This window comes from Simochromis diagramma, unplaced genomic scaffold (assembly GCF_900408965.1).
Source record: "Simochromis diagramma unplaced genomic scaffold, fSimDia1.1 OVJJ01000494.1, whole genome shotgun sequence".
Lineage (NCBI taxonomy): Eukaryota > Metazoa > Chordata > Actinopteri > Cichliformes > Cichlidae > Simochromis > Simochromis diagramma.
The window spans coordinates 484874-512844 of NW_024387311.1; the positions used below are offsets into that span (position 1 = coordinate 484874).

The following is a 27971-nucleotide window of genomic DNA, read 5'->3' on the forward strand; positions in this document are numbered from 1 at the left end:
ACTAGCTGGCTTAAAATCTGGGACTCTCCACCAGCTGGTCTCAGAACTTGGATAAGAGCTGGAACATCTTCAAGAAACAGAAACAGTCCAGTCACTTTCTTTCCAAGCTCCTTACATGAATATGTTATAAGTGATGGCTAGACTTCAGCTCATGTGTGTCACGTGAGAAGAAGTGAACAGGATGATGGGAGCTTCAGAACACGTGCACAGGAAGTGATTTAACTCAGATTATTTGGACACAAGCTGTTGTTACATAGTTCAACCTGTAGTTTAGAGCAGTACATGTTTATTTAACTAGTATTACAAAATGGATTTTGTCACTAAATATACACACATCAGCTCGTTTCATGTTTTCATGAATCCAAACCACTTTGTTGTTCAGAAGGAAAGATCTTTTTCAAACCTCAGCAGGTACAAGTACGACACAAGAAGCTCTCAGGCCTGCACGTCCTCTCAGTCATTGTATGGTCAGATAAGGAATCAGCGCACACTGTGTGTGTCTGCGTGTCATATTCAGTAAACGATTTATTTGGCTGCTTTTGTAAAGCTGCGCTCCTCAGATGTAGACACAATACTGTAGTAGAAAGGACTCAAAATAAGGGCAGATGATGGAGTTGAGTTTGTTGCTGTTGTTTGTCGTGAGGATGCAGCTGTGCATCCCAGCGCTCCTACGTAAACATGTATGTGAAGCTGTTGGAAGCTCATCCAAAGCAAAAATACTGACAGAGCACAAACACAGCTGATCAGGAGTCGAGGCAGGAGCATGGTGCACAACACAGTGTGACAGCTGAGCGATGTCAATCACACGTTGTGCATTACTCATTATAAACTGACTTCAATGATGCGTATAAGAACATGACTACACTGTCCTTTTTGGTTCATGTCCTGACGTAAACTCTGAGTGAAATTTGAATAAATGAATAAATGCTGAGTTAATCTGCAAATACCTGCAAAGGGCACGGTAATCAGGACTTGGAAGTGAGTGTGGTGATGTATAAAAATAGATTTTCACTTAAGCAGCGAGTCAGACTAATAAGAAAACCATCCGTTTATCATGCCACCGTAAAGTGTTTTTAAAAGTCTCTCTCTAAACTAATAAAAGTGGTATGTTAGAACAAGCGTGCTGGATCATGCTCCGATCTTATTTACATCAATCAAATCCAGTATTGTGTTAATAATCTTCCATTCAATCTTCAACAAGCGCACACACACACACACGCGCACACACACACACACACATGCACATATATATATATATATATATATATATGTGCGTGTGTGTGTATATAAATTTTGTTGCCATATTCAGGACAATCACAAATAGTTAGAAAATTGCCAATTTCTGCTCCCTTACTTTTAAGAAAGGGGAACACAGTCAGCAGAAGTGAACAGATGAAAATAAGATGCTTCTGTGTATTCGGACACTTCACTGATGTCAGTGGTTCATGGTGGTTATAATAATCATCGCAGCAGTGACAGCAATAAATGAAATAAGTCCAGATTAAAAGCAAGTTCTCAAACAAACACGAAATTGATTTAAGAATATCTCTTCAATAAATAAATTACATCAGACACAAACTGATTTAAATAAATAAATAAATACATGAATAAATAAATGTATTCATGTCCAATGAAGAAATGCTGAAGAACATCTAAAAGGAACCGATCTGTAACAAAAAGGCAACTAAAAACATGCATGCTCTACATTGTTCGTATAGTCGGTCCGTTTCACCGTCGTCACTTAGAAACAAGCAGCCACATTTAAGCAACATTTGTCACAAGCAAACGGTGGCTGACGCTGATACGTCTCTTCAACCAGCGAGGCAGGATGGAGGCTCTCTGTCAGGGTGGGAAACAACTCTCGGATTCTTTGGCTTACGGGGAGCTTTTGTCTTTTATTACCTACTGTATGTACTGTAGAATCAAACACTGTAGTAGTTATCGCTTCAGCAGTCCACAGCCCTGGTCAGTGTTATGCTGCTCACGTTACAGTTTACAGCTGATGTCGACTGGGTCAGCGGGGTTTCGTTAGGGTCGGCATACCTACACCTGTCTGCTGCTGCTCCTGTCTTTAGGAGGGGACCCGCGGGATTCCCAGTTACTGATGTCATGGTTACCAGTGTCATTTTACAAACACAACCAGTGGCCAGAAGAAGGCAGCTTAGAGCCCAGTTTGGACTGAAAATGTGAAACCTCATTCATGCTGTTTGTTTTTACAGCAAATGATTTCTCTGACTGTGGCTTAGTGGCAACATTTCTCACCAATGAGACTTTGTTTCTACTGGACATTGTTCTAATAGTTTAAAGTAGTTTTGAATAGTTTCTCTGATTTGAATACCAACAGCAACCCACCTGCATTCACTGCCTGAAAGTAACCTGGCTTTAGCAAACTGCACACAATAAATAAGTAGCTTCAGTGAGCTCAATTTCAAATTCAGACACTAAACGTGACACTCAAAGTTCAGGAAGTCAAAACCCCTTTACTGAACTTGTAATTCACTTCTATTCACCGTTTCAGACACGAGCATCATATCGTCAGCAGACTCTCTCAGCGTGTCTCCTCCAGGCCTGTAAACTACACCTGTGTGCAAAAACTGTAGAAAGGAGCACAAAACCAAATGGACACACCGGAGTGCAAACCCCCAAACCAAACCAAACGTGAACAGATGTGACTGTTTGTTTGTGGTTTCTTATTACTTTAGTTTTCAGGAGTGGTGACTTTATTCCGAAATGATGGGTCGCTCCAAGTCCACAACGAACACTTGACACACACAAAGGAGAAAAAGCGAGATGTTCCCATCCCTGTCGTCACTGACTGAACTGGTCTTGTTTTTTTCCAGCTGGCATGTGGTGTATGGTGCGATGACATATGGCTTTCCCGAAACAAAGAAAACTGAAGCGCCAAATACTTCTGAGAAAAAGAATGAATAAAGCGTTTATATTACACCAACTGATGGGTTCAGTCTGAGATGTCAGTCCTCGTGGTGTTGAGGACTTACACTCACTGCTTTCACCATATACAGGATGTTTACGGCGTGTGACCGCGTATGTAAGTTCCAACAGCTAAAACACATCAATCTTTCCATTTCTCTTATTTCCCGTGTTGCATCTGCCCGTCACTCGCTTCAGTATCCATTAAGTCAACACTATCAGAGTCTTTGAAGATGCCGTCTTCTCTGTAGACAACAGCCAGGAAAAAAACTTGCTCTGAGACGAGATGTTACATCAAACTCTTTGCTCCAGCATCTCCTCAGATACCATCCCATTATCGTCCCGGTCTGGCACGTACCATCGTCTGAGTTCCTTCCTCTCTGTCCAGCTGTGGGTCAGTCTACTCAATGGAGTGGTGTGGAGGAAGACGGGCTGGGTGTAGGGTCAGGTAATGAGCAACAGTGTTACAAGAGGAGCAGTTAGCATTTAGTATAAGAGTGAGAAAAACAGGAAGTATGGTGGTCTGTCGGTCATGGGCCTTATTCGATGACCATGCAGTGAGGCAGGTGCTGCGAGTAGTATTTGAAGAGCTCAGCAGTTGCTCCGGGGCAGTTAGTCAACTCCAGCTCTTCCAGCTCGTGTAGCTGGATGAGGCCTGACAGACCAGTGGTGGTCAGCAGGGGGCAGCCTAGGAGAACAAAGCAGAGGAACACTTCAGCTGTGGGCTTGCTAAAGAAAAGCACTGATCGCTTCTCTCCGGTGATTAATATTTATTCCATAAAAAGCCTGTCAGTAGTGAAAATGATGATATTTTCTAATGGCTTGTTATGTCACAGCGACAGCACACAGCCTACATTTACGATCACATAATCATACAGATGCTCAAAATGTGGAATCAGGAACAACATACAGACAAAAGAGCAGAGGAGCACACTGCACGTGTGCACTGGCTGCACACTCCTATTCTGTTAAAGGATATTTCCTCATTTAGTCCTTTGGTTATTCTGGTAAATGGTAAATGGCCTGTGTTTGTATAACTTTACTATTCCTTAAGGACCCCAAAGCGCTTTACACATCCAGTCACCACCCATTCACACACACATTCACACACTGGTGATGGCAGCTACATTCTGGTGGAATAATAAACGACAGATGCTTAACACATCGAGGTTGGTTGAGTTGTTATAATATTGAAGCTAGTCCTTTAGATCTCCGTTTTTATTAAGTGGTAACAGGACTCCCAGGGACTGTAACTCCCAGAGAGGGCATTTGGATTCTTAGTCTAGAAGAGTGGAACAGCTGTACACCAGTTACTCCTGCAAGAGTGCCGCTAACATACAGATGCTTTCATGTCTGTGTGCTGCAGATGACAAACTTCACGACTTCTTTGCAACTAAGTTCTTGAAATATGTGACCCCTGCATATATTTCATTTCAGAAGACTCTGTAGCAAACTCAACTTAACTAGCTGTATGATTCTGCACCTTTTTTAATATTACAGTGTCAGTCAAAACACTTGACACATTCAGACACTTTGGACTGGCACAGTCGTTGTTCAGCCGGCCGGCCACATCCAATCCTATTGGCTGCCCCTTGCCAGCCTGTGTGAGGTCAGCAGGAAATTAGCATAATAATGATACATCATGCATTTTGACCCATTTCAGTGTCTAAATACTCTTTGATAAACTCTCCATCACAGAATAGCTAACTGTTGTTCTGGGAGAGCAGAAAAGTGCTGTATAAGCACCTGTGCATTTACCATCCACGGCCCACACATGATTTCAGATGGAGCTGCTCGATGTTTCTTGTCTGATGAAGAGCAGGTGTGTTTGAAATGTCACCAGATGAAACCATAAAGGAATCTGGAGGCCTGCAGTGTGCCATGGTTAATCCTTTTTTATTTGGAAATCAGTGCCTTCTGTTTTTATTTCCATATATTATATTACAAACAGGGTTGTACGCTGAAAGCATGTCACTAACTCAGATACAACAGACCCACATTATAAAGGACTTTATTTGGGGAAAGATGGATCAAGATGATCATACCTGCAAGAGACAGTAGGCGAAGACTTCTCATGCCAAATAAATGCTGCAGTCCAAAATCTTGCACCTGCAACAACGACAAATGACATTCAAAATTCCAGAACTGCTTAGCCTGGATATAATATGTTAGAAGTAAGATCCTATTACTGTTAAAGCAACAGAAGCTGCAGGGTTTACATTAAAAATAAGAGCGAGCCGTATGGTGTCAGCTACAGTCTGTTCCTATAGCTGCACTGCAGCATGTACAGATGCTGTATCTTTAACGCTGCCTTGATTTTTCTTTTTTTTAATTACAATTCCAATAAATGTCATGTTTTTGTTACCTGACAGCACCAGCGCAGATAGAGACTTCTTAATGATGACATGGTAGACAGGTATCCCAGGCCTGTGTCTGTGATCCGTACACACCTAAAATCACACACAATCAGCAACATTACACCTTCATCTAATGACGCCACGTTTGAGTGGAGGACTGTGTGTAGACGTGGTTACACAGGACTTTCTTATTACAGCATGCTCTCAGAGAGCAGATCATGACATTTATTTTTGATGTTGACGAGGTTGTAAAAGAGGTCAGAAAGAAGTGTTTGTATTCATGCTATTTGCCAAACAAAGGAAACCTGGCAGAATTTAAAGAAGCAAAACTATCTGTCAAATCCATCGAATTTAGAAACAAAACACTGAATTCTGACTGTGATTCTATTGAAACTCTGAACTGGAAACCACATGGAAACAGTGTGTTTGAGTGAATAAACTTCATAAATAGTTTAGAATAATGTTGGAAAACCACATGGTTCAACTTTCAGTCCTCGCAACCAAACAGCAGCCAACAAAGTCAGGTGTGTGTGTGTGTCTGCAAACACAGATGTTCCCTCCAGATGTTCCAGCAGCAGGGAGGATATCAGTGTATAGTTACCCATTCACTTACATTTAAATTACATTTAAAATATTTAAGTTTTTACACATTAAGAACTTTAAAAACTGCTGAGGTCTCAAACATCAGTGCCATGACTCTACTGTCCTATCAGGGTGAGGAGGGCCTCAAAACGTCACAGTCATATTCTCATTGTCACTGTAAAATTATGACTGAATGTAGGTTTTAAACTGATTACATCTGCAGATATATGACTTTTTACTTTAGTGGAATTCCACCAAGTGTGTTGGGATCTGGAATCACTGCAGGATCTTTCAAAGTATTTTCATTGTAATTGCTTTGCTGACAAGGATTTGAGGTATTTTATTTACCGTGAGGATCCTTTTTTAAACTCTCAGACTGGCTACAGGAATGTATTTAATGGCTCTTGTGAGTATGACAGGAAACTTAGTAAGAAAATAAAGATTTTGGGAAGAGGATTTGAGCACATTATTGCAGTTACAAGACTGGAAGGATCATCAGACAGTGGTGAGGGAAGGCAGGCAGTGAGAGCTGATGCTTGATTGTATGTTTGCTTGTCTTTTTGTCTTTGAGCCCCTGCCTACCAGTATGGAAGGAGACAGTCTCAGAGGTCAGAGGTGAGACTGAAGTCGGAAGACTGATGTCATGGTTTTCAAAAATCTAGTCAGCTAGGGATCGGGATGGAGATACATCTGCTTTCTCAAAACAGCAGTAAACACACTTCCTAACCCTGGCTGACTGTTTCACTGACGCGATGTAAACAGAAGCACTTATCAGTTACAACCGGAGCCATTCGTTGCTGAGATGTGAAATACTTTTCCAGTTTGAGATGATGTGTGTCAGTAATTCACTATGAGAACTGGGAAAGTCACTAGGGATGGATTTACATCCTTTTTGTTGTCATGCTGTTTCGAGGAAGTTGGAGGTGCAGCAGGATGTTATGGAAGAGATGCAATTGTAGGACATCAAACTGAAAATCTATATCTGCAAAAGTCTGCGAAGTATTTTATCTTTGGTACGGTATCCAGCATATACGGATATTGTAAGTTAGAAAACACAGCCAAGGAGTGGAATGATGGGCCAGCTGGAGAACACACAGGACAGTCTGAGACTGTGACGAAGAGCTGAGTGTGTGGTCCAGAATGGTTACATTTAAATAAATACATTTTATTACAGAGATTAGAGCATGCTGCAGGTATTAAAAGTACTTGTGGCAGGGCGCGGTCTGCGGTCCCGTTGCAGGGAAGGTGGACGCACCTGCACGGCATCCGCAATCATGACCCCGCCGGCTTCAGAATGGGGACTAGGGTCTGTGTTGTGTTTGTTGCTGTCAGTGTGTGTGGCTAGTGGCGGGAAAGCTGCAGCCAACTGTGTGTAAACAGCAACCGAAGTAAAAGGAGACTGTTAAAGAATGCTGAACCATGGTTGTGCTGCAGTGGTTTGTATCATATCTATCTAATAGACTCCAGTTTGTGCATGTAAATGGAGAGTCCTCTTCACACACTGAGGTTAATTATGGAGTTCCACAGGGTTCAGTGCTAGGACCAATTCTGTTTACATTATACATGCTTCCCTTAGGCAGCATCATTAGAAGACATAGCATACATTTACACTGCTATGCAGATGACACCCAGCTCTATCTGTCCATGAAGCCAGATGACACACACCAATGAGTTAAACTGCAGGAATGTCTTAAAGACATAAAGACCTGGATGGCCGCTAACTTTCTGCTTCTTAATTCAGATCAAACTGAGGTTATTGTACTCGGCCCTGAAAAGCTTAGAAATATGGTATCTAAGCAGCTTGCATTCTGGAAACAGACACCCTGTCTTCTTGACAGAGCATATAGTTAGAGCCTGAATCTTCCCTTAGATTGGCTTCCTGTGATTCACTTAGCATTTCTCCTTCTCTTGCTATCTTTTCACTCACTGTCTGTTTTTGCACCTCTCTGCATTTAATTATACATTATAATTCATCTCCGGCTCTCTTCCACAGTGTGTTATTTATCCCATCTTCCTCCAGTCACAACCAACTGGCCCCGCCCCTCCCTGATCCTGGTTCTGCTGGAGGTTTCTTCCTGGTAAAAGGGAGTTTTTCCTTCCCACTGTCGCCAAAGTGCTGCTCATAGAGGGTTGTCTGACTGTTGGTGTCATTTGTATTATTGTAGGGTCTTACCTAATAATAGTGAGGAGAATGCTGGTTCTATACAAATAAGATTAAATTGAATTTAAATTAGAAAATAACAAGTGAGCTTACATGAAGTGTCAAGCCCCACAGCACAAACACATTAGTACCCCAATGACATAATCAAGCTCACACTGGTGACCTGTCCAGCCTATACAGCTGGGATAGGCTCTGGCCCCCTGCCATCCTGAGTCAGAACATTGATGGAATCCAAATGTACTTCCTGTGTTACTGAAGTTTAGTTTTCACTGAAATTGTGTTATATTTAATATTATTTATCTAACTACAGCAAGCTATGACACAACAGCAACAACATGTTGTCATTGTTACATGAATAATGAATGAGTAAAGGTGTTTACACACTGAGCATGTTGGGGGAAAGTGAGAAGAAGTTCAGAATTTTCAGAGGCAAACTTTCAGTGCGTTGTGTACACACACACTGAAAGTGTTCTTGCAAATCGTCATCCTCAAAAACACACTGTGAAAAAAACAAAGTTGACATTAGGCGATGATGAGCTGTGTTTCTGAATAAGAAAAGGAAGAAAGTGAGATTCTCGGTTCATCCATTTCCCAGGAAAGGCGGCAGCGGGGAGGATTTCACGGTTTGATCCAGGAGTGGAAGTTGCTTCACGACTGCGTTTGTGCATATTTCAGGATGTGAGTGGGGTAGTGTGAGCTCTTGTTGGGAGAGTTGGGACCACATCTGAGGAGGTAGAGAAATCATTTCAGAGAGCCGACTGACCCGGAGCAGCATCTACCTGCGTGTCTGACGTAAAATAGGATTACTGTTTCCATATAGTACCAATGTGTGTTTTAAATTACAAGTGCACTTGTTGCCCAATCTGATTGTTCAGATATGCTTATAGTTCTAAAAAATGAAAGCTGCAGATTCAGTGTGAGTGGCTTTATTATAGATAGATAGATAGATTTTATGCGTGTAGTGTGTAAAGGCCTTAAATGAAAATGTTTCTTCCTGTCCCAGAACATTACTGCACTCGACAAATGCTCCTCACACTGACAGCAGAGGAGCTCAGTGCCTTGCCATGGACACTAACATGTGGCGCACAGGTGCTGCCTTCAAATGTGAGGACTGAAATAGACACTTAAATATTAGAAAATCACTTGATGCACACTAAATCCTCACTGTGTTAAAGATAAATTGGCCAAGTCTACAAGTTCTTGCACCAATAAAACACCAGCTGCAACTCAGGCTGTAGAGCAGGTTGTCCACTATTCAGCTCTCACAGACAGCAGGCCCTCCATGTATTAAAGTGACCTTAAGCAAAATAAGTTCATGCTGGCTGCAGATTAGCACTGCTAGATGGATGAGAACACAGCACACACCTCCACATCTGTAACCTTTGCCCAGCAAACATTTTATCCCTAACCTTAATACCTGCATGAGCATGAGTTGTATCTTTATTTCCATTATCGTAACTTCCTTTTGTATGAATATGACCTGATTACAGACTCCGTCTACGTGCGCAGGACGGCAAAGAACACTCACCTGTCCAGCACCAGTTCTTCCAGCTTGTGCAGGTCGCAGGCAATGTACTCCAGAGCCATGTCCGTGATCCGAGGGCACCAAGACAAGTCCAGGCTGCGGAGCTTGCGCAGGTTCTCAGCGACCAGCTCAACACCATCATCTGTGATCTTGGAGCAGCCAGAGAGACTGAGAGAAGTCAGGTTTGGCAGGCTATGGACCATGTTTACCACACCATGGTTGGTGATCTCCCAGCACGAGTGAAGCCGCAGAGTGTGGGTGGTGTAGCCCTGTGGAGGAATTTTACTTTTTTAATTATGTCAGTAACTAGTAAGGAATTAAGAAAGATGAAGCCAAAAAAGTTGTTTGGATTCTAAGAAGTCCAATATAGAAAAAAGCTTGAGGACAGCTAAACTAGGCAGCACTTTATATCATTATTATTTTAACTTCCTACCTGCTTGGCTGTAAAGTAGGCCATGGCTGTGTCAGTGACATGGTAAGCCTGCAGGGTCAACTCTGACAAGTTGGGCAGGAGCTGTGAGATAGCAGCAATGGCATCATCCGCCACATTGATGCAGTCACTGACGCTGAGGGACGTGAGGCGAGCGTTGAGGCTCGACCAGAGGCCAGCCTCTGTGAAATCGTTGCAGCCTGACAGTTCGAGATGCATCAGGCCCTGCATTTGCTCCAACATAACCTGAAACACAAGAAATAACATGTGAAATGTAATTATACCCACAGACACTGTAAAGTCTCCTGAGCCAGTGCTGGACAGCAAACATTGGACAACATATTATCTAAAAAAATGAATGAATGAAATCATTGTATGAGGCTACAGAGCGAGGAGAGAAAGTCCTGAGGTCATCACTATCAGACGTAGTGTCTGACATGCAATAAACCCACAGGTTTTATGGTGAGCTCACTGACACCAGCAGTCATGCAAATCTTTCAGTTCATTTTATATATTTATACAGCGCCAAATGGCAACAACAGATGCCTCAAGGCTCTTATTATTATAAGGTAAAGACCTGCAATAATACAATCTACATCTGTGCTCAGATTAATGAGATGGATGAAAAGAAACTCAAGCCTACAATCTTTCATTCTCAATATACCATGTGTTAGAAAGCTGTGATTGCTATTACTGACACACTGCCACAGTGGGGACTAGCTAATCAATAAGAGTGATCAGGAGAACCATAAATTCTGATCTAAAAGCCAGTTTTAAAAGATCTAGTAATCATCCAATCACTGTGGGGTCCTCCCACAGGACAGTGAAAGGTGTGAATGTGAGTGTGTATGGTTGCCCGTTAGCCCCACGCGTTAGCCCCACCACGCGTTAGCTGGCACAGGCTCCAGCACAAACCTAAGCTGACCATGAAGTGATCAGCTGTCTACTTTCTGTGTTCAGGAAACCTAAAACTGGCACTCTGTCAGCAGGACAAAGACCGTCGATCAATCAAGCTTCAATGATCAAGGTGACAAATCAGCTGTCTGAGCTAACACATATACGCAAATACAACTGAAACATTTTTTATGCAAAATCCATCATTGCTCTCATTACTGACACATCAATCCCATGTTTCATGCCACAGTTGTCACTGGTTACAAGTCCTTTTGTTTTCAGCAGAGAGAGTCTAATTCACAGACTTTTATAATATTGTTGCTGCATTAGTGTCATCAGCAGTGATGCCTTAAATATCAGGGCTGAAACTGATTTAAAGACAGAAACAGTTTGGGTAAAAGTACAACAGCTGCCAGTTATTTAAAATCTCTGATTTGCTGGTTACATGTCACCGGTTTGTCTCAGCAAAATACACGTTCTACTGTTCACTGTGATAAAAACTCACAAGGTTTGTGTCAGGGAAAGTGAGCCAAAGGTGGTTTCTCTGTGCTTCAGACTGAACTTTGTAACACAAGAAATGAGAACAATGAATGAATGAAAGTAATGTGTGTGCTAACAGGTGAAACCAGGTGTCTGGAAACAAAAACTGTATTCATCTTCACATAAGGGTGTAGCATGAACTAAAAGAGGAGAAGAAAAAGCAGTTCATAAAGATCAAACACAAATGCAATTTAAGACACGGGGAAGTAGAATCTACATTCTTAATGGCTCGATCCACAAATAGTGATAATAAATTGGTACATCAATGGTGGTGCTTTCATTGCTGATGAAACTGCGAGGAAGAGCTGGAATGGCTCCACTTTTGCAGGTATGGCTTGGACTGAACGTTTTATTCCAAACACACTGCGACTTACCTCCAAACCAGCATCTGTGATTGTGGACCTCTTGAGGCTGACTGACCGAACACCCTTCTTGGACAGCGGGTAGTTGTCAATGAACTCACAAATGTCAAGGTCTGAAACACCGACTAAACAGAACGACTGAAATCCACGCAGAGCAAAGGCCTGGAGGCTGACAAACTCCTTCTCCCCATTGGGCAGCAAGGTGTACAGCTCTTTAGCATGCAAGATGGGTGTCACTCCTTCCCAGAACTTAGGCTGGTACAGCACCTTGCGCCACGTCTTGCACACCTGCGCCAGTACACATTTCTCCGCTGTGGTGAAGTACCAAAGCAGCCGGTTGAGCAGCTTCTCATCCAGAACGAGCTGGCGCTCCAGCAGTACAGGTTTGGGCAGGGTGAGAGGAGGAAGCTGGCAAAGAGATGGTTTCAGACCCACCAGAGGTTTCCCAGGCTCAGAGGGCAGGAGAGGAGCTGCAGCGTGGGGCATACCTGGACCATCCAGGTGGTGATGGTGATAGGATAGAGAAGATGGTGGAGGAGGAAGGATGGAGGGTACAGAGGAGGACTGACACAGGCGGTTCTTGGCGGCAGGCGTCCCCTTGGTGATGCTGGCACTGCCCAGGCCGTTGGGCTGGCTGGGAGGCAGCTTCACCATCCCGTTACGAGTCACACAGGAGGACTTCAGTTCACTCGGTGTGGACATGTTCAACATTGGGAATCTGGTGAAAGAAAGCAAATGCAAAGAGCGCCGTTAAACACTGAAAGACAAAACTGGAGACAAATTTACTGAGGAATGAAAAATTACTATTCTAACACATTTCTGTGGAAAAGATTATGAATTTATATTTAAACAATTTGCTGATTTGCAGGACTAACACATCTGAGGTCATTTTAAACTATTCAAACTGATATTGCAGATTTATAATTTCTTTAATATCTCTGCTTTCATGGGCGCCGGTTTAGCTTCCTGGAATGAGCAGACGACCACACGCTGCACAGCTGAGCCCGCGGCCTGCACGTCTTCCCCTCTTTCTTTCCCGTCAGTCTTCACTATCCCTATCAGAAATATGGCTACTTTCATTAGACCACTGTGAGCAGATCTGATGCTGTTTGTCTAAATATATTGTTTCATTTATTGTGCTTCCAGCTGGGCCTTCCAGGAAGAGCACGGGTGCTGAGGCGTGCGAGGGACAGGTGTGTTTCCTTTGGCATCGTGCTCTTGATCTAAGCCAGTAACTACAGCTATACTCCTAAACATTCGTTTCATACAAATTATAGTAGCTACCATAAAAGTTAACCAAACTGCGTCCACTGTGAAAACTCTGACATCTTATTTGAAAGCTATTCTACCCACATGATGTCGTAGATTTTCATAAACAGAAGCTTGTTGTGTCCAATATTTTGAATTTGCTGTGTGTTTAAAATGGCACACATTCTGTATGTAGGAGTCATGTGGAATTCTTTACAAGTCCTATTTGCTGGAAACAGAGCTGCTTCACCTTCAAAGTAAAGGCTGTGCATTTAGCAGCAGCTGAATAACAAAGTCCTTCTGTTGGTCCAGGCAGCAGGCCCTACGTCTCCCCAGCCTCCTCCTCTGGCTCCTCTGGCAGGACATCATAACATAATCTCAGCATCTACCCTGGGCTTCCCGTCTGTTGTGTCCATCTGGGGGCATTGTAGTTAGACACCTTTACTTCACTGGCTCCTTTCAGTGTGTCTCTGTCTCTGGGAGAGCTCAGAAACCAGAGGCCTATATCTGCATCTCATTCTTTCAGTCAGTACCCACAACATTTGAAGAGCTAAATCCACAGCTTTGTTCTCTGTTCACCATGACAGGCTGGTCCACAGCACTCCTCACTCCTTCCCTCACTGCTTAAGAAGACCCAGAGATAATCCCACAAGTATCGCTGCCCAGTCCATACTGCACTAGAAGCTCGTGGCCTTTCTGTGGGCGGAGGGTCCACAGGAGGATTGACACATGTAGCTGTCCCCAGGACCGGGCTCCAGGGTGGGGCCTGGATAACCTGGATCCAGGTGAGTTAACATGTTTCAGTGTGAATCACACTTGGCTGGCCAGGACCAGTCTGCCATCAGAGAACCTACCAGGGCTGGTATTACTGTAACATCTGCTATTGGAGGTAAGTCAACTGTAGCTCAGGAGGTCAGGCTGGTCATCTACTAATCAGAGGGTTGCTGGTTCAATCCCCATCTGCTGCCAGTCTGTAGTCTTGTGTGAGATAATAACCCTCATGTTGCATCGTTTGGAATGTGTTAGGTAGCCCTAACCCCGTTATTTGAACACTCGGTCTTCTTACTAACGTTAAGAGAACCTGACATGATATCGAAGTAAAAGACAGCACAGTGTAAAGGAGTGAGGCCTGTTCTGTGTGCCCTCCCTGTATCAGTAGCATGAAAGCTCAAACCACTCAGTTATATAACATGGTGACTGTGGTGCTCAGATGCACAGCACTATCTCCCTGTCCAATTCTATTAACACAGCTAGATGTGATGCTATATGCTATATGTGCATGTATGCACAACAAAGGCACTTTTCAGTATGAACACATTGTGCATTTTCTCACTTTCATGTCTTGTCAGCTCCTCAGCAGACTGGCACTGCCTCTGCAGTAGCATAAACAAGGTCCATCCATTACATAATACGCCAGTGTTGTCAGCAACTGTGGCTACAGCGAGCACAATGAAATGTTTCAGAAAGCAAACACTTCAGAGTAACGTCAGGAGAACCCATCAGAGCAAAGACAGCTGGAACAGTCCCTCTGATATCACAGATGCAAAGTTTACCATAAAGACTACACAGATAACACAAAGTGATGCTACACACAGTCTGCTGTGTCACGTAGCAGCAGTGCTAAACACAGTTTAGCTGATTCACATGAAATAGCCAAGTCTGTGTAAAAAACGAGATTTTTGGCCCCGAGGGTTCACAGAGGGTTCTTTAATTATCGGGGGCTTCTCTGTGTTATTGGAGTCTTTACAATATTAAATGTTTTTAAGGTGACTGTTGTCACAGTTTGGTGCTATTTAAATGAAACTGAACTGAATTAAATTGTCTTGATTTTTGTCCCACATTACAGGCTTCTCTTTCTTTAAGCACTAAATCAGAATCAGAACAGGAAATGATGCAGGTTACAGTTGCTCCAAGACAGTAACTGTAACAGACTATTTAAATAACACATTGTTACAGATGTAACAAGTTTAAGGAAAAGAACTAATATATAGAAATCACTCAATGAAATCCAACATTCCCGAGTAGAGGAAACACATGTACACATACAATATTGTCATTAGCAGGAAATATCAGTAGTCTGTTCCCTCACATGTGATTCTTACTCAGCATTATGAACTGTGGGTGCAGCTGTGGAGTGTCAGAGTCTGTTTCCCACAGTGCTAGCTGATTAAAAAAATAATAGTTCATGAAATATTGTATATTTGAAACAACTGCAAAGAGTTTGTGTGAAATAATTCAGGCAATCTATAAAGCACTTCTAAGCAGCTGTTTGATTTTGTGATATATAAATAAAATTGACGTGAGCAGTGGTTAGCCTGTTATCCATCAGTTAGCCGGGGCCTTTCTGTGTGGGTTCTCCTGTTAGCCTTGCACACACTGATCTGTCCGGGGTCTACCCAACCCTCCACCCTGTCACCACTGATACAGGCCCATCAGTTAAGAAAGTGATGGATGGCATTCATGCAAAAACACAGAATAAAATAAATGTCTTTAACCCAAATTGTGGAGTAGTATTAAAAGCAGGGGTGATACAAAGGCATCCAATCAGCAAGCCAGACAGAGCACATAAAGACTGGGCAAGAAGGAAACCAGAAAGCCAAACTACACTGTAAATAAAAATATTAATACATGACAAAATGACTGGGAATAAGGCACAAATATCAGTTTCAGGCTGACCGCCTGTTGCTGCATTTCTTAGAGGGTCCTGCTGCTATCTCTGTTTTTCCTTTAAAGAATAAATCTATGTGCCAAGCATATACTCCATGAGGTACACCCGCTCATCTGCTTACTAACACATATATCTAATCAGTCAGTCACCTAGCAACAACTCAGTGCACTTAGACAAGGTCGAGGTGACCTGGTGAAGTTCAAGCTGAGGACCAGAATGGTGATGATTTGAGTGAATGTGGTTGGCTGGTGTTTGAGAAACATACATGACGTCACAGAGATGGTCTGAAAAAGAGAAAATATCCAGTGCTGTGGCTGTCTGGGAGAAAAGGTCTCGTTGATGTCAAAGGTCAGAGTACAACTGCTAGCATGCCACTCCTATCAGCTAAGACCAGGATGCTACAGGTCAGTAAGCTGAGACTGTCCGTGATACCCACACGACCACAGCAGGAGCTGAGACGTGCTGCTTAACTCTGAACACTATAAGGACTCCTCTGAGCCACAGGAGAGGCTAAATGCACCTGCACACATGTGTATGTATGCACTGTGACTTTAACTAGAAAGGCTTTAAGAAATTCAAAGAGCTGAAGGAAAGTAGTGCAAAATTTAGATTCGAATAAGGCTTTGGTTGTATGACAGTGTGTACTATCTTAGTGTGTTTTTGTTATGTTTGTTTGTTGTTAGACATTAAAATAAATCTAGATATTTCAGTCCCTGGTTGTTGTGTTGACACATCTCTATAACATCGCATGGCGATGGGGGGGCAAGACTCGAATGGACCAGACCCCCGAGTACATGGGGGGGTCGCACTCCTCAGCCTCTCTGGGAAGGACTATGCCAGAATACTGGAAAGGAGAACTTGTCCATAAGTCGAACCTCAGATACGTCCGTGTTGTGGGACACTGGACCAACTCTCTGTCCTCTCAAGGAGATTTGAGGGTGCGTGGGATTTTGCCCAACCAGTCTGCATGTGCTTTGTGGACTTGGAGAAGGCATTTGACCACAGTGCTTTGCGAGTATGGGGTCTGTGGCCCATTGCTACAAGCTGTACGTTCCCTATACAACAATTTGAGAAGTTTGGTCCACGTTTTTGAAATCAGTCAGACTCATGGTGACAGCTGGACTCTGCCATGGCTGCTCTTTGTCACTGATCCTGTTCATAATTTGATAGGAATTAGAAGGTGCAGGAAGGCTTTACTTTGGTGGCCAGGATTTCTTTGCAAGTGATGTGGTTCTGTTGGCTACATGGGGTGGTGGCCGAGTTCGCTCTGGATTGAGGCCACGACTGCAGTGATGCAGATGCTGCATGTCCTTTATGGTAAAGAGAGAGCTGAGCATGGCAGCAAAGCTCTGCCCTCACCCATGGTCACAAGCTCTGGGTAGTGACTGAGAGAACGAGATCCCAGATATAAGTGGCAGAAAAAAGGGTGGCCGGCCTCCCCCTCAGAGATAGGAGCAGTTCCTTCATTCGAGACAGGCTCAGAGTAGAGTCGCTACTCTCCAAGGATGCCTCCTGGGTGAGGCGCTCTGGGTGAGGCGCTCTGGGCATGTCCCCCTGGGAGGAGGCCCAGAAGAAGTAGAAGGAAATGGATGGATAATAATAATAATAAGCAACAAATATAAAACTTTACAGCAGTTTTACAAATGAGACATTTTATCCACCGAGGGACTGATAATAATTTTAATGAGACTTTACAAAAAGTAAAATGACTTCAAATAAATGTTACTGTTATTAATTTAATTGGCTACCTCTGCAGCTCCACCAAGCTGTTGTAGAAAGAAGTTCATCTTGCTTGCTTATTTTCAGTTAAAATATCCTGTAGCAGCAAAAAGGAAGTGCTGAAATTAACTAAGTGAATATAATATTGTTAAATATTCTTCTTCAAACAAAGGCCCTGCGTTAACATTAGTTATATCTGTTATATCCCAGTGATTCTGGTAACTTCAGTATATTTATTACTGCCATACAACAACTTTTTACATTTTTTTCACAAATGTAAAAAGTCCATCACAATGTTGGACTTTTTTCCTTCATGTTACTTTTGTGAGGTGCAGAGCTGTTTGTTTGTTGGAAATATCTGTTATAAATCATTTTGACACCCACTGTCAGTCAAAATATTGTTTATACCTATCTTTGAGTATCACTATAGGGAATATATAATCATTTACTTTTCACTAACAGGGTTTGATGATCCCTTCTGACTCAGCTAGCCTGAAATACCCAAATCTGACCCGAAGCCCTTTTTATATTCATCTGCTTTACCACAGTGGAAACAATCACAACATCACAAATAAACAACTGGATAATATTGTCCTGAGCGAGGCACAGGGGACAATCATGTTTAATGCTAGTTTTTTATTTTTTAATAAAAACAAACCAACTGTGTGCTTTTAAAGCCTTACAATGGTTTTATAACTCTTTCCAGACTTACAGATGTCAGTGACCTACTTTACTGTTCAGGCAGGTTCTATTTAAGTGATTTCTTGATTCAGCAGGTCTGACAGAAGGTCAGGCCTGGGTGTGGCATATGAAATTCAACTCAGCTTTCCAAAAAATGTGGTTAATCTCAGATAATTCAGTTCATTGATGACTCTGTTGGCTCTACCCAACAGAGTCATCAGTGACTCTGTATATAAGAACCAATCCATGGTAAATGGATTGGTTCTTATATAGTGCTTTCTATCTAACATTCACAGTCATTCATACTCCAGGGATGCAGTTTGCCCAGAGAGCAAATATGAGGTTCAGTCTCTTACCCAAGGATATTTTGGCAAACTGAAGGAGAGAGACCACAAACAAGTGGCTGACAGTGGCTGCAGTAAAGGTTTAGCAGAGCATCTTAAAGGATTCAGCTGTATAAATTAAAAAATATATAAAGTGTAAGAATAAGAAATGAAAACAAAAATATTTAGAAGTTTTGATAGTTTCTCTAGTTGTCTTGATGCACGCTCAATCATGTAGGTAAGCAAAAAAAGTTGATTCAGTTCATCTGGATGTTTTCAGTGGGAGAAACGTTTCGTCATCATCAGGTGACGTCTTCAGTCTCAGCTGACTGCAGGTTTCAATCTTATAAACAGGACATTTGCATGATGACTGAAACCAGCCCACTGAGGAACAATGGGCTGGGAGGTCAGTCCCTTCATCATTAATATAACTCTCATGACCATTGATCAAAGCTCACTGAAAACGCCACGTCCAGGTGAACAGAATCAACCTTTTCTCTAGTTGGTTTTGAGGCTCTGATCATCAGCAGTGTTTTTGAAAAATACGTCCTGAGAGAGGAATATATCATGTCAAACGTATCGGTCCAAGTACAGAACCTCGTGGACTCATTTACACGAACACACTGGAATTTATCAGTGCAATGAATTTCCTTTAATAACAGCAGTTTGTTTTAGTCATTAACGGTATTGAATCCTGCATCGAGGCCTAACAGGACCTCACCGCAGCAGAGACACGTTCACAGTTAGAGGCCATAAGACGATCGCCCGTCACCTGTACTCGTGTAGATTTCTGTAGCTGATTGACAGCAGCTGAAATGCATCTTTGATTAATTGGAAGATAGCTGGGACAAGTAAAGGCTTTTAAGGAATATTGTAATGACAACACCCTTAAAAGACTTCCACATAGACTAATAAAGAGAAACTGATCATATTTAATATTGAAGTAAAACTTCAATAACAAAGTTTAACAGTGTTGTATGGACAGCTCTGATAGACTTGTTGAAACATGGTTTGAGCTTTTTGAATATATCATAAAGTAGTTTGTAAGTCAGGCATGCTCTCATCTCAGAGCCGTCTGTCCTCTCCCCTTCATTCCCTGTTGGTTCCTTATAATAGAATTAGATAACATTGACCTCTGTGGATTGTTTTCACTACAGCACAGAAAATCAGTATGAAAAATGCAAAAGATTCACAACTAAAATGACATGTACGGAAATATAAGAACGATTGTTAAATAATATCTTATATTTTATAACATCTTCAGCAGAGATATTCATGACATTAGGTAATATTTATTATTAATCCCTTTTTAAACAGAACAGCCTTAAGATTAGCCCTGTGAGCGGGTTAGGGTCTCTGTCAGGAAGTGTTTGAACATATACACACCTGCCCGCTAACTTAGGTCGGCCAATCAGCAGCTCGGCACCAGAAACTAAGTATAACTTTAGAGGTGACCGTGCATGTTAGGCAGGCCTTTGGCACTCTTTAAGGAGTCGACTCACTTTGTTTCAACATGTTTGATTTTATTTTTCTTTATCCTGTTTGTATATGTACAGCACTTTGTAAAGCCTGGTTTCATGTTAACGTGCTGTATAAATAAAGCTGATCTGGTCTGGACCTGTGCCTTCATTTAATAAACCACATGGAGAAAACCTGGAACAGTGATGAACCTTTCCACAAGTGGCCAGACTAACAAAATCAGTCCAAGGCCGCATCAAGAAATCACACAAGAAGTCCTAAAAAAGCCCAGATCAACATCTAAAGGACTGCAGGCCTCACTCGTCTTAGTTAAGGTCCGAGGATAATATTTTAGCCCAAAGCACAAAGACGACCAAAAAAGGTTACAAAGGTTCATCTTAGATTTGCCAAAGAAAAAAAGACTTTAGGGAAAATATTCAGTGAAACTGAACTTTTTGGAAGGTTTGAGTCTTATTACATCTGGTGTAAAATTCACACAGTATTTCATAAAAAGAACATCATGCCAACAGTGGTAGTGCGATGGTCTGGGGCTGGAGCGCTAGCTGGAACTGATGGAGTGGTCTCGTCAAAGACTTAAATCTGATCGAGATGTCAAAGCATCTCAGGCTGTTCATGCGAGAAAAGCCTCCAATGCGGCTGATCAAAGCCGCATGTTTCATTTAATCATGTTATCTCTGTCTAATATTAAAATTTGTTTGATGACATGAAACATGGCAGTGTGACAAACATGCAAAAAGAAAAGTTCAGGAAGGGGGCAAAGACTTTTTCACAGAACTGTAGCCATGTACACCTCAGAATCCATCGTGCTATTTCTATCAGTACTCATCAATAAACACCGGTGACCCAGGTCCACTGAAGTGTTAGATGCTTTTTCTATCCTGGCATTCCTGCACTGACAGTGGTTTGCATTGTGTTGTAAGCCTTTCATTCATGCAGACATGTCTTGATTGTAGACTTTGATGGTGATATGGATCAGTGCTACTGGCTGGGATTTTGTAAAGACAGTTTTCTTATCCAAGGAAAGAAGTGTGACATCATTCACTTTGATTATCTTCTGTGGTCTTTGTGCATTTCTTTTTCTTAAGACTGTATCAGATTGGTGACCTGGCATGAATTTCTCTAACAGTTTTGGTTGGTATTTCTTGTGATGGCCTTCTTAGCACTGACGTCTCTTTTCACCACATATTGAGAGCTTTGGTGAACAGCTATAAAATATGAGTTCAGCATCTTCTCTCTCCACTCTGCGTTGTGTCCTCATCTCTCTATCTCTCGCTTTCCTCTGAGCTGCCAACTGGTCAGAGTAGATAGCTGTTCACCTTTTAATATGAAGAGAAGGAAACAGATGTGCTAATTCTGCTTTGGATCAAAAAACCTACGATATAAAATAATACACATGATCATATTCAAAGGCAGATGGTCTATGAATGGCTTAAGACCTTTCATCACCATGTAAATATGTATGTTTGCATTCCTCTCATGTTCATATACAGGGAGTGCAGAATTATTAGGCAAGTTGTATTTTTGAGGAATAATGTTATTATTGAACAACAACCATGTTCTCAATGAACCCAAAAAACTCATTAATATCAAAGCTGAATGTTTTTGGAAGTAGTTTTTAGTTTGTTTTTAGTTTTAGCTATTTTAGGGGGATATCTGTGTGTGCAGGTGACTATTACTGTGCAGAATTATTAGGCAACTTAACAAAAAACAAATATATACCCATTTCAATTATTTATTTTTACCAGTGAAACCAATATAACATCTCCACATTCACAAATATACATTTCTGACATTCAAAAACAAAACAAAAACAAATCAGCGACCAATATAGCCACCTTTCTTTGCAAGGACACTCAAAAGCCTGCCATCCATGGATTCTGTCAGTGTTTTGATCTGTTCACCATCAACATTGCGTGCAGCAGCAACCACAGCCTCCCAGACACTGTTCAGAGAGGTGTACTGTTTTCCCTCCTTGTAAATCTCACATTTGATGATGGACCACAGGTTCTCAATGGGGTTCAGATCAGGTGAACAAGGAGGCCATGTCATTAGTTTTTCTTCTTTTATACCCTTTCTTGCCAGCCACGCTGTGGAGTACTTGGACGCGTGTGATGGAGCATTGTCCTGCATGGAAATCATGTTTTTCTTGAAGGATGCAGACTTCTTCCTGTACCACTGCTTGAAGAAGGTGTCTTCCAGAAACTGGCAGTAGGACTGGGAGTTGAGCTTGACTCCATCCTCAACCCGAAAAGGCCCCACAAGCTCATCTTTGATGATACCAGCCCAAACCAGTACTCCACCTCCACCTTGCTGGCGTCTGAGTGGGACTGGAGCTCTCTGCCCTTTACCAATCCAGCCACGGGCCCATCCATCTGGCCCATCAAGACTCACTCTCATTTCATCAGTCCATAAAACCTTAGAAAAACCAGTCTTGAGATATTTCTTGGCCCAGTCTTGACGTTTCAGCTTGTGTGTCTTGTTCAGTGGTGGTCGTCTTTCAGCCTTTCTTACCTTGGCCATGTCTCTGAGTATTGCACACCTTGTGCTTTTGGGCACTCCAGTGATGTTGCAGCTCTGAAATATGGCCAAACTGGTGGCAAGTGGCATCTTGGCAGCTGCACGCTTGACTTTTCTCAGTTCATGGGCAGTTATTTTGCGCCTTGGTTTTTCCACACGCTTCTTGCGACCCTGTTGACTATTTTGAATGAAACGCTTGATTGTTCGATGATCACGCTTCAGGAGCTTTGCAATTTTGAGACTGCTGCATCCCTCTGCAAGATATCTCACTATTTTTGACTTTTCTGAGCCTGTCAAGTCCTTCTTTTGACCCATTTTGCCAAAGGAAAGGACGTTGCCTAATAATTATGCACACCTGATATAGGGTGTTGATGTCATTAGACCACACCCCTTCTCATTACAGAGATGCACATCACCTAATATGCTTAATTGGTAGTAGGCTTTCGAGCCTATACAGCTTGGAGTAAGACAACATGCATGAAGAGGATGATGTGGACAAAATACTCATTTGCCTAATAATTCTGCACTCCCTGTATATAGACTAATGCAATACTTTTGTTATGAAGTTAGGATGTTATTATCAAAAACTCTGGTAAAAGCACGACAATCTGAAAGTTGTGACAACATGGGCAGCCAGAAGACCAATGCAGGCAAAAGAGGTGCAGCACAGAGACAGCGGACCACCAAAGGGTCGGATGTTTTTTAGGTAGAATGGGGCTCAAGAAGAGCCAGCCGTTTGCTGCATGCACTTGGAAAAGAGACGTCAGAAATAAAGATCAAACTGGAAAAAACACCAAAAAGTGATGGCAGAGAGTAATCAATCACATTCAACAGCTGCATGTAAAAGCCTGGGAGGTATAAAGAGAAGTCATGGTGGGAAGTTCCCGATGCGGCATGAGCCAATAGCAGCATTTTTAGATCAACTAAGAGACGGTGTGTTGGAGCAGGACAGCAGCCGGGCAGCTGAAAACTCTGCTGCCCATTGTGCGTTTGTGAACTCTAGAAACTATAAGTACAAGCTTCTAAGAGCTCTGTTTGGGTAATATAGTAATAACATATATATTCTGGTGGGGCGCACCCACCCAGGAGAGTTTATGTGAGGAGAATGATTTGACATTCAATTCTAGAAGCCAATGAATTGAAGAAGGGGTTGACTTTTCCTCGAGCTACATGATGACAAACCTGCCATCAGCATTTGGGGTTTTTTGTCTGCTTGCTTTTAAATGAATACAAAAATGATACATGCAGGGTCAAAACTATGCATAAAGTACGCAATCGGCACTTTTCTAATTATTCTAAATATTCTTAACTATTTAAACATCTTTCAGTATCCTGCTCTGTCTGCACACCACAACCTGAGTTTGCCACGTATCTGTTCTTTAATTTTAATAACGGTACAGTACTCTGTTTTGGTAACTATTGTCCATGATGTAAATATGTAAAGACTGTGTGTGCTTCTGTTCTGTGTCCTGTTCTGTTTGTTTACATGTGTTTTTTGCTGCTGTTACAACCAAATTTCCCCCTGTGGGACAGTTAGAGGATTCTTTTATTCTAAAGCACAACTTAGATCTGGTCAAATGTCCCTTTGGTAAGTTTCCCTTTAAATACATTTTCAGTAGCCGAGTTTTTGGATATGTTAGTTCAATTTAAATGATTGTAATCCCTGCACAGACTTGATTTTTTTAAGTACTGTTGGGTTTAGTTTTTTTAACCTTTATTACGACAGAATAGTTGAGAGTGGACAGGAAAGGAAAACTCGGGTCTCTGCTGTACCTTTGTGGCATATAGCTCGCTTGCTCAGCCTTGTGAGCTACACAACCAGTTTCATTTTGGAAAGGTTATTCCACAACTTTAGCATGCCTTGCTCCACAGCAGGTGTTTCTGCCTTGCTGATGCATGTATCATGCCTAGCAGCCGGTACAGTTTTCTTCAGGTTGAACGACTCACCTCGACTCCTTCAAACATTCTCACCATAAAGCTTCCCTTCAAAAATGACGTTTCTTTGTTCACATGATCACCTATAAACTTTATAAAGTGTCAGTTTTAGATGGTAGCCTCTCATTTAATGGTGATGTAAAACTTGATGGACAGTGGAAAGTGACACATGTTTCCAGTTCATGCCTGGCATGTGCAGACTGGTTTCTGGGCTGGATCTGAACCAGCATCTTCTCCACTGAGGCTGACAGTTTGGGCCTTTGTCGAGTGGCTCCTCCAACTCTTTAATAGCAGCTTCACACTGAGACCGTGCTGACCTGAGTAAACCTACAATTCTGTTTTTCACATTTGTTCATGCAGAGAAAAGTAAGAGAACTTCACCAGGAGGCAGACATTGTAGAATCACAGTGCCACTAAATTCTTATTGCATGTTTATTTTTGTATATCTTTGGCCCTGTGTTCCTTTATGGGAAAAGAAAACCAAATAATTACCATTTTTAAGCGCTGTCTAAAGTGTGTGCTGAGCATTCACTGTAGAAAAAGAACAACTCAAAGACCAATATAGCCAAAACATTTCTATCAATGATGAGCGTAACTTAACAAAACTACTGTTTTGTGTTGCTATGTGTGAATGAAGTCATGTGACACATCAGGAGTGACCCCTGCCTGAACAGCAGAATCCCTCCCAGTGAAGCCTGCAATGGTTTAGTTGTTGTCAGATTAAAGGAAATGAGCGCCAGCCTGAAACGGGCTGTATATCACTACGTGTAATAGAACACTATTTGCCATCTCGAAACAACCTGTTTTCTGGTGAACCCTCATGATACCACTGATGGTTTTATTCGATAACATACACAAGTGAAAAACTTGCATGGGTGTGGATTTGAAAGGATGTGGCCCTTTACCAAGAATGACCTAACAACCATCCTGAACTGCATTATTAAAAGATGTCCCACACATTTAAATTCGAAGCGAGCTCTTGGTAGCAGGCTTTCCTAACATCCTGCTTTTTCTCAATTTGACCTACTTAAGGAGCCTTTAAAATATGAAGCGCAGAAACGCGTAGCGGGCCCACAGAGAATGAAGAAGAGCTGACAGAGCATCATGGGTGGAACCGGGAACAACAGCAACACAAAGGAAACATTGCAGTCCAAATGGATTCCTAAAGCCTGTTTCACTGTTAAACAAACAAGAACGAAAGAGCGTGCGTCATTGACAGACGTTGACGTCATTGTGTTTGTTAACAATACGCAGCTCGATGCGGTTGATCAGCTCCGGCTCCTGAAGGCCTCACCGTGCACACAAAGAACTAAAACATCCACCGCCATTCACCCACATCACCCTCTTCCTGCAGTCTCCTCTTTCTCGCTGTGCGCGGAGGAGCTGCGGCGTGGATGCTGCTGCCATAAAGTAACGCCATCCATCCATCCCCGCCACACACACCTACACCCTGCGATCACGGACACATTTCCCTCGGCCGGCCCTTTCCGCAGTTTACCTTGTAGATGAAAAATCACTCGGGCATTAATCCATGATCAGCACGTCGCTGTCGCTGCCTCGATCACGGTTCTTCCACCGGTGCGGCGCAGAATGGGCGAAATAAATAATTATTACGAGCTGGTCCTGCGTCCAATCGCCGAGCTAAAGATGCGCCATAGACAGAAAACCACATTCGGCTCCTCTGCAAAGTCGTTCGCATCCAAGCACAAGAGCTTGTCTATTGTGTTTTCGATCGCCGAGTCCTACAGTGGCCCTTTCTGTCTCGTAATTTCTCCTCCACACACACATGCACACACGCAGAGCGGAGAGGCTCAGTCTCATTTAAAGAGATAGGCGAGGGCAGCTGGAGCAGCGGCGTGCACAGAGCCACCGTGTCTGCTTCTTATGTAACCCGAGGAGCAGCAGCTTCTGCATGCTGCACACTCCGAAAACCAAACACCAACAACTGCTTTACCTGTGCCCGTGTGTGTATGTGACTGCTACCTGAAGCAACAGCGCACGTCATTCTCCACTCGTGACAGACAGCAAACTTCACTGAACCCCCATTACTGTGGAGGACACACAAAACTGTGTGTAGGCCGCTCATATGATGCAGAAGTTGGAGCAACATTAAACAATTTGCTCATGAATAAAGAAGCGAGTTATTTAACTCTTCACCAACTGGGTGACTCCGCATGCTCCGACTATTACAGCATTTGTAAACATGCTCTGTGAAAAACTGGTGTTTGACCTTAAGAAAGAGTTCAGGCTGCCACAGTTATCCAGATGTAAGGTCAGCAGCATATGCAGATTCTCGTTTTGCACTCTTCTGGTCACCGATTTTGGGAAATGCACTGATCCTTGGAAGTTTTTACTTTATGCACTGAGGGATGTACTAAAACGATTATCTTCAAAGACAGCACAGACAGGGGGTGAAGAAGAAAAACAGAAGAGGGATGCTAAAAAGTGGCAGACATATGCAGTCCTACTTTTAAACTTGATTCTTTTAAAACTCTTTGTTACTATAGCAACACAGTCTTAGTTCAAAGGAAAACTACTTGAAAAGTAAGCCAACAGAGCGGGGACAATACACCTTCATTAGACGTTATAATAAAATGTAGCATGAAAGGTGCACAGCTTATCTGACCAATGGGCAAACTCCTGCCCATTGCATCGATCGTTTTGTCATTTCTATGATATTATGATTTATTCCTTAATATTCCAGCACACTTGCTGCACAAATTAGCAGGCGGCAAAACTGACTTCTTTCCAGTTCACAGAGCCCTTACATTCGATATCTTAATTTCAGTGATATTTATCTAGCTGTGCTAGAAAGTATCATCACATCTGACTCTTAATATATGGTGCAAATACATTTGCTGATTATAAAACCTGAGGTTTGTCACAAACAGCAGGTAAAAATTCAAGAGCACTTCAATACTGACTCCAGTTTTGGACCAAGAAGCCAGGTCCTATAGAGTTTATTGGAATAACTACTTCCTACTGGGAATGTATCTCTTTATAAGCCGTGCTTTGATAAGGAAGTGACGCCATGGTAGACTCTCCTCCTATGTTTGATCTGTCCATTTTCTCCCTTTTTCTTTATTGCTGTGCCACTCTCTCAGTCCAAAGAGGCAGGGAGCTGGAGAGCATTCTATTTTTAGTCCTACAAGCCTGTTCAGCCTCCCACCCACTTTGGCACAAAGAGATACACCCACATAGATGCACACAAAGCGTCAGTAGACAGTGCGCATTCAGGCACAAAACACAAAAGGTTCCATTTTACTGTACAAAACGTACCGACACAAATACACACACACACACACACACACACACAAAGTCAATTAAGGCATTTGTACAAGATTAAATGCAAAGTCTTATAAAAACCTAGAATCAGACATGCACCATAGCATTAATAATGCAGGGATTGTTAGCGGAAAAAGACAAACACTCATTGTATTCTATAGCGGGGGAAGGGCTCCCAGTGCCAGCAGCTTCTGTAAGGAATCCATCCGTTTTTGTGCATGTGTATATAGTAGCAGCAGTAGTGCACGAGTTGCTTTATATTGTAAGGTAAAAACCCTAAAATGATACAAAGAAGACAGAGAAAAACCCAACAATCACATGACCCCCTATGAGC

At 42.4% G+C, this 27971-nt stretch overlaps 1 protein-coding gene and 1 long non-coding RNA gene across 3 annotated transcripts; one reads left to right on the forward strand and one right to left on the reverse strand.

Annotated features, from left to right (window-relative positions):
• Window positions 1–266: 266 nt before the first annotated feature.
• fbxl16 (F-box and leucine-rich repeat protein 16) lies at window positions 267–26477 on the reverse strand. Of its 2 annotated transcripts, XM_040005030.1 has the most exons (7): window positions 25851–26469; window positions 11795–12500; window positions 9990–10232; window positions 9560–9825; window positions 5297–5381; window positions 4977–5040; window positions 267–3619 (listed from the first exon to the last, which is right to left on the reverse strand). In XM_040005030.1, the coding sequence occupies exons 2-7, from the start codon at window positions 12491–12493 to the stop codon at window positions 3471–3473; spliced, it is 1506 nt and encodes a 501-aa protein (XP_039860964.1). In that variant the 5' UTR covers window positions 12494–12500; window positions 25851–26469; the 3' UTR covers window positions 267–3470. The 2 variants fall into 2 exon arrangements, with proteins under 2 accessions (XP_039860964.1, XP_039860965.1); XM_040005031.1 differs by lacking the exons at window positions 267–3619; window positions 4977–5040; window positions 5297–5381 and adding an exon at window positions 7582–8755 and having other exon boundaries at window positions 25851–26477.
• Window positions 8586–27971, forward strand: LOC120717162. Its single transcript, XR_005692101.1, has 3 exons — window positions 8586–8597; window positions 27297–27300; window positions 27871–27971. It is a non-coding gene; the product is annotated as an uncharacterized LOC120717162 (long non-coding RNA).

Excerpts from the sequence above, each read along its gene's own strand:
- fbxl16 (XM_040005030.1), bottom strand. The coding sequence starts at position 12,493 with ATGTTGAACATGTCCACACCGAGTGAACTGAAGTCCTCCTGTGTGACT. Across the intron at positions 9,826-9,989 it reads CCTACTTTACAGCCAAGCAG|GGCTACACCACCCACACTCT; the intron begins GTAGGAAGTTAA and ends ATTCCTCCACAG. Across the intron at positions 5,041-5,296 it reads ATCTGCGCTGGTGCTGTCAG|GTGCAAGATTTTGGACTGCA; the intron begins GTAACAAAAACA and ends TCGTTGTTGCAG.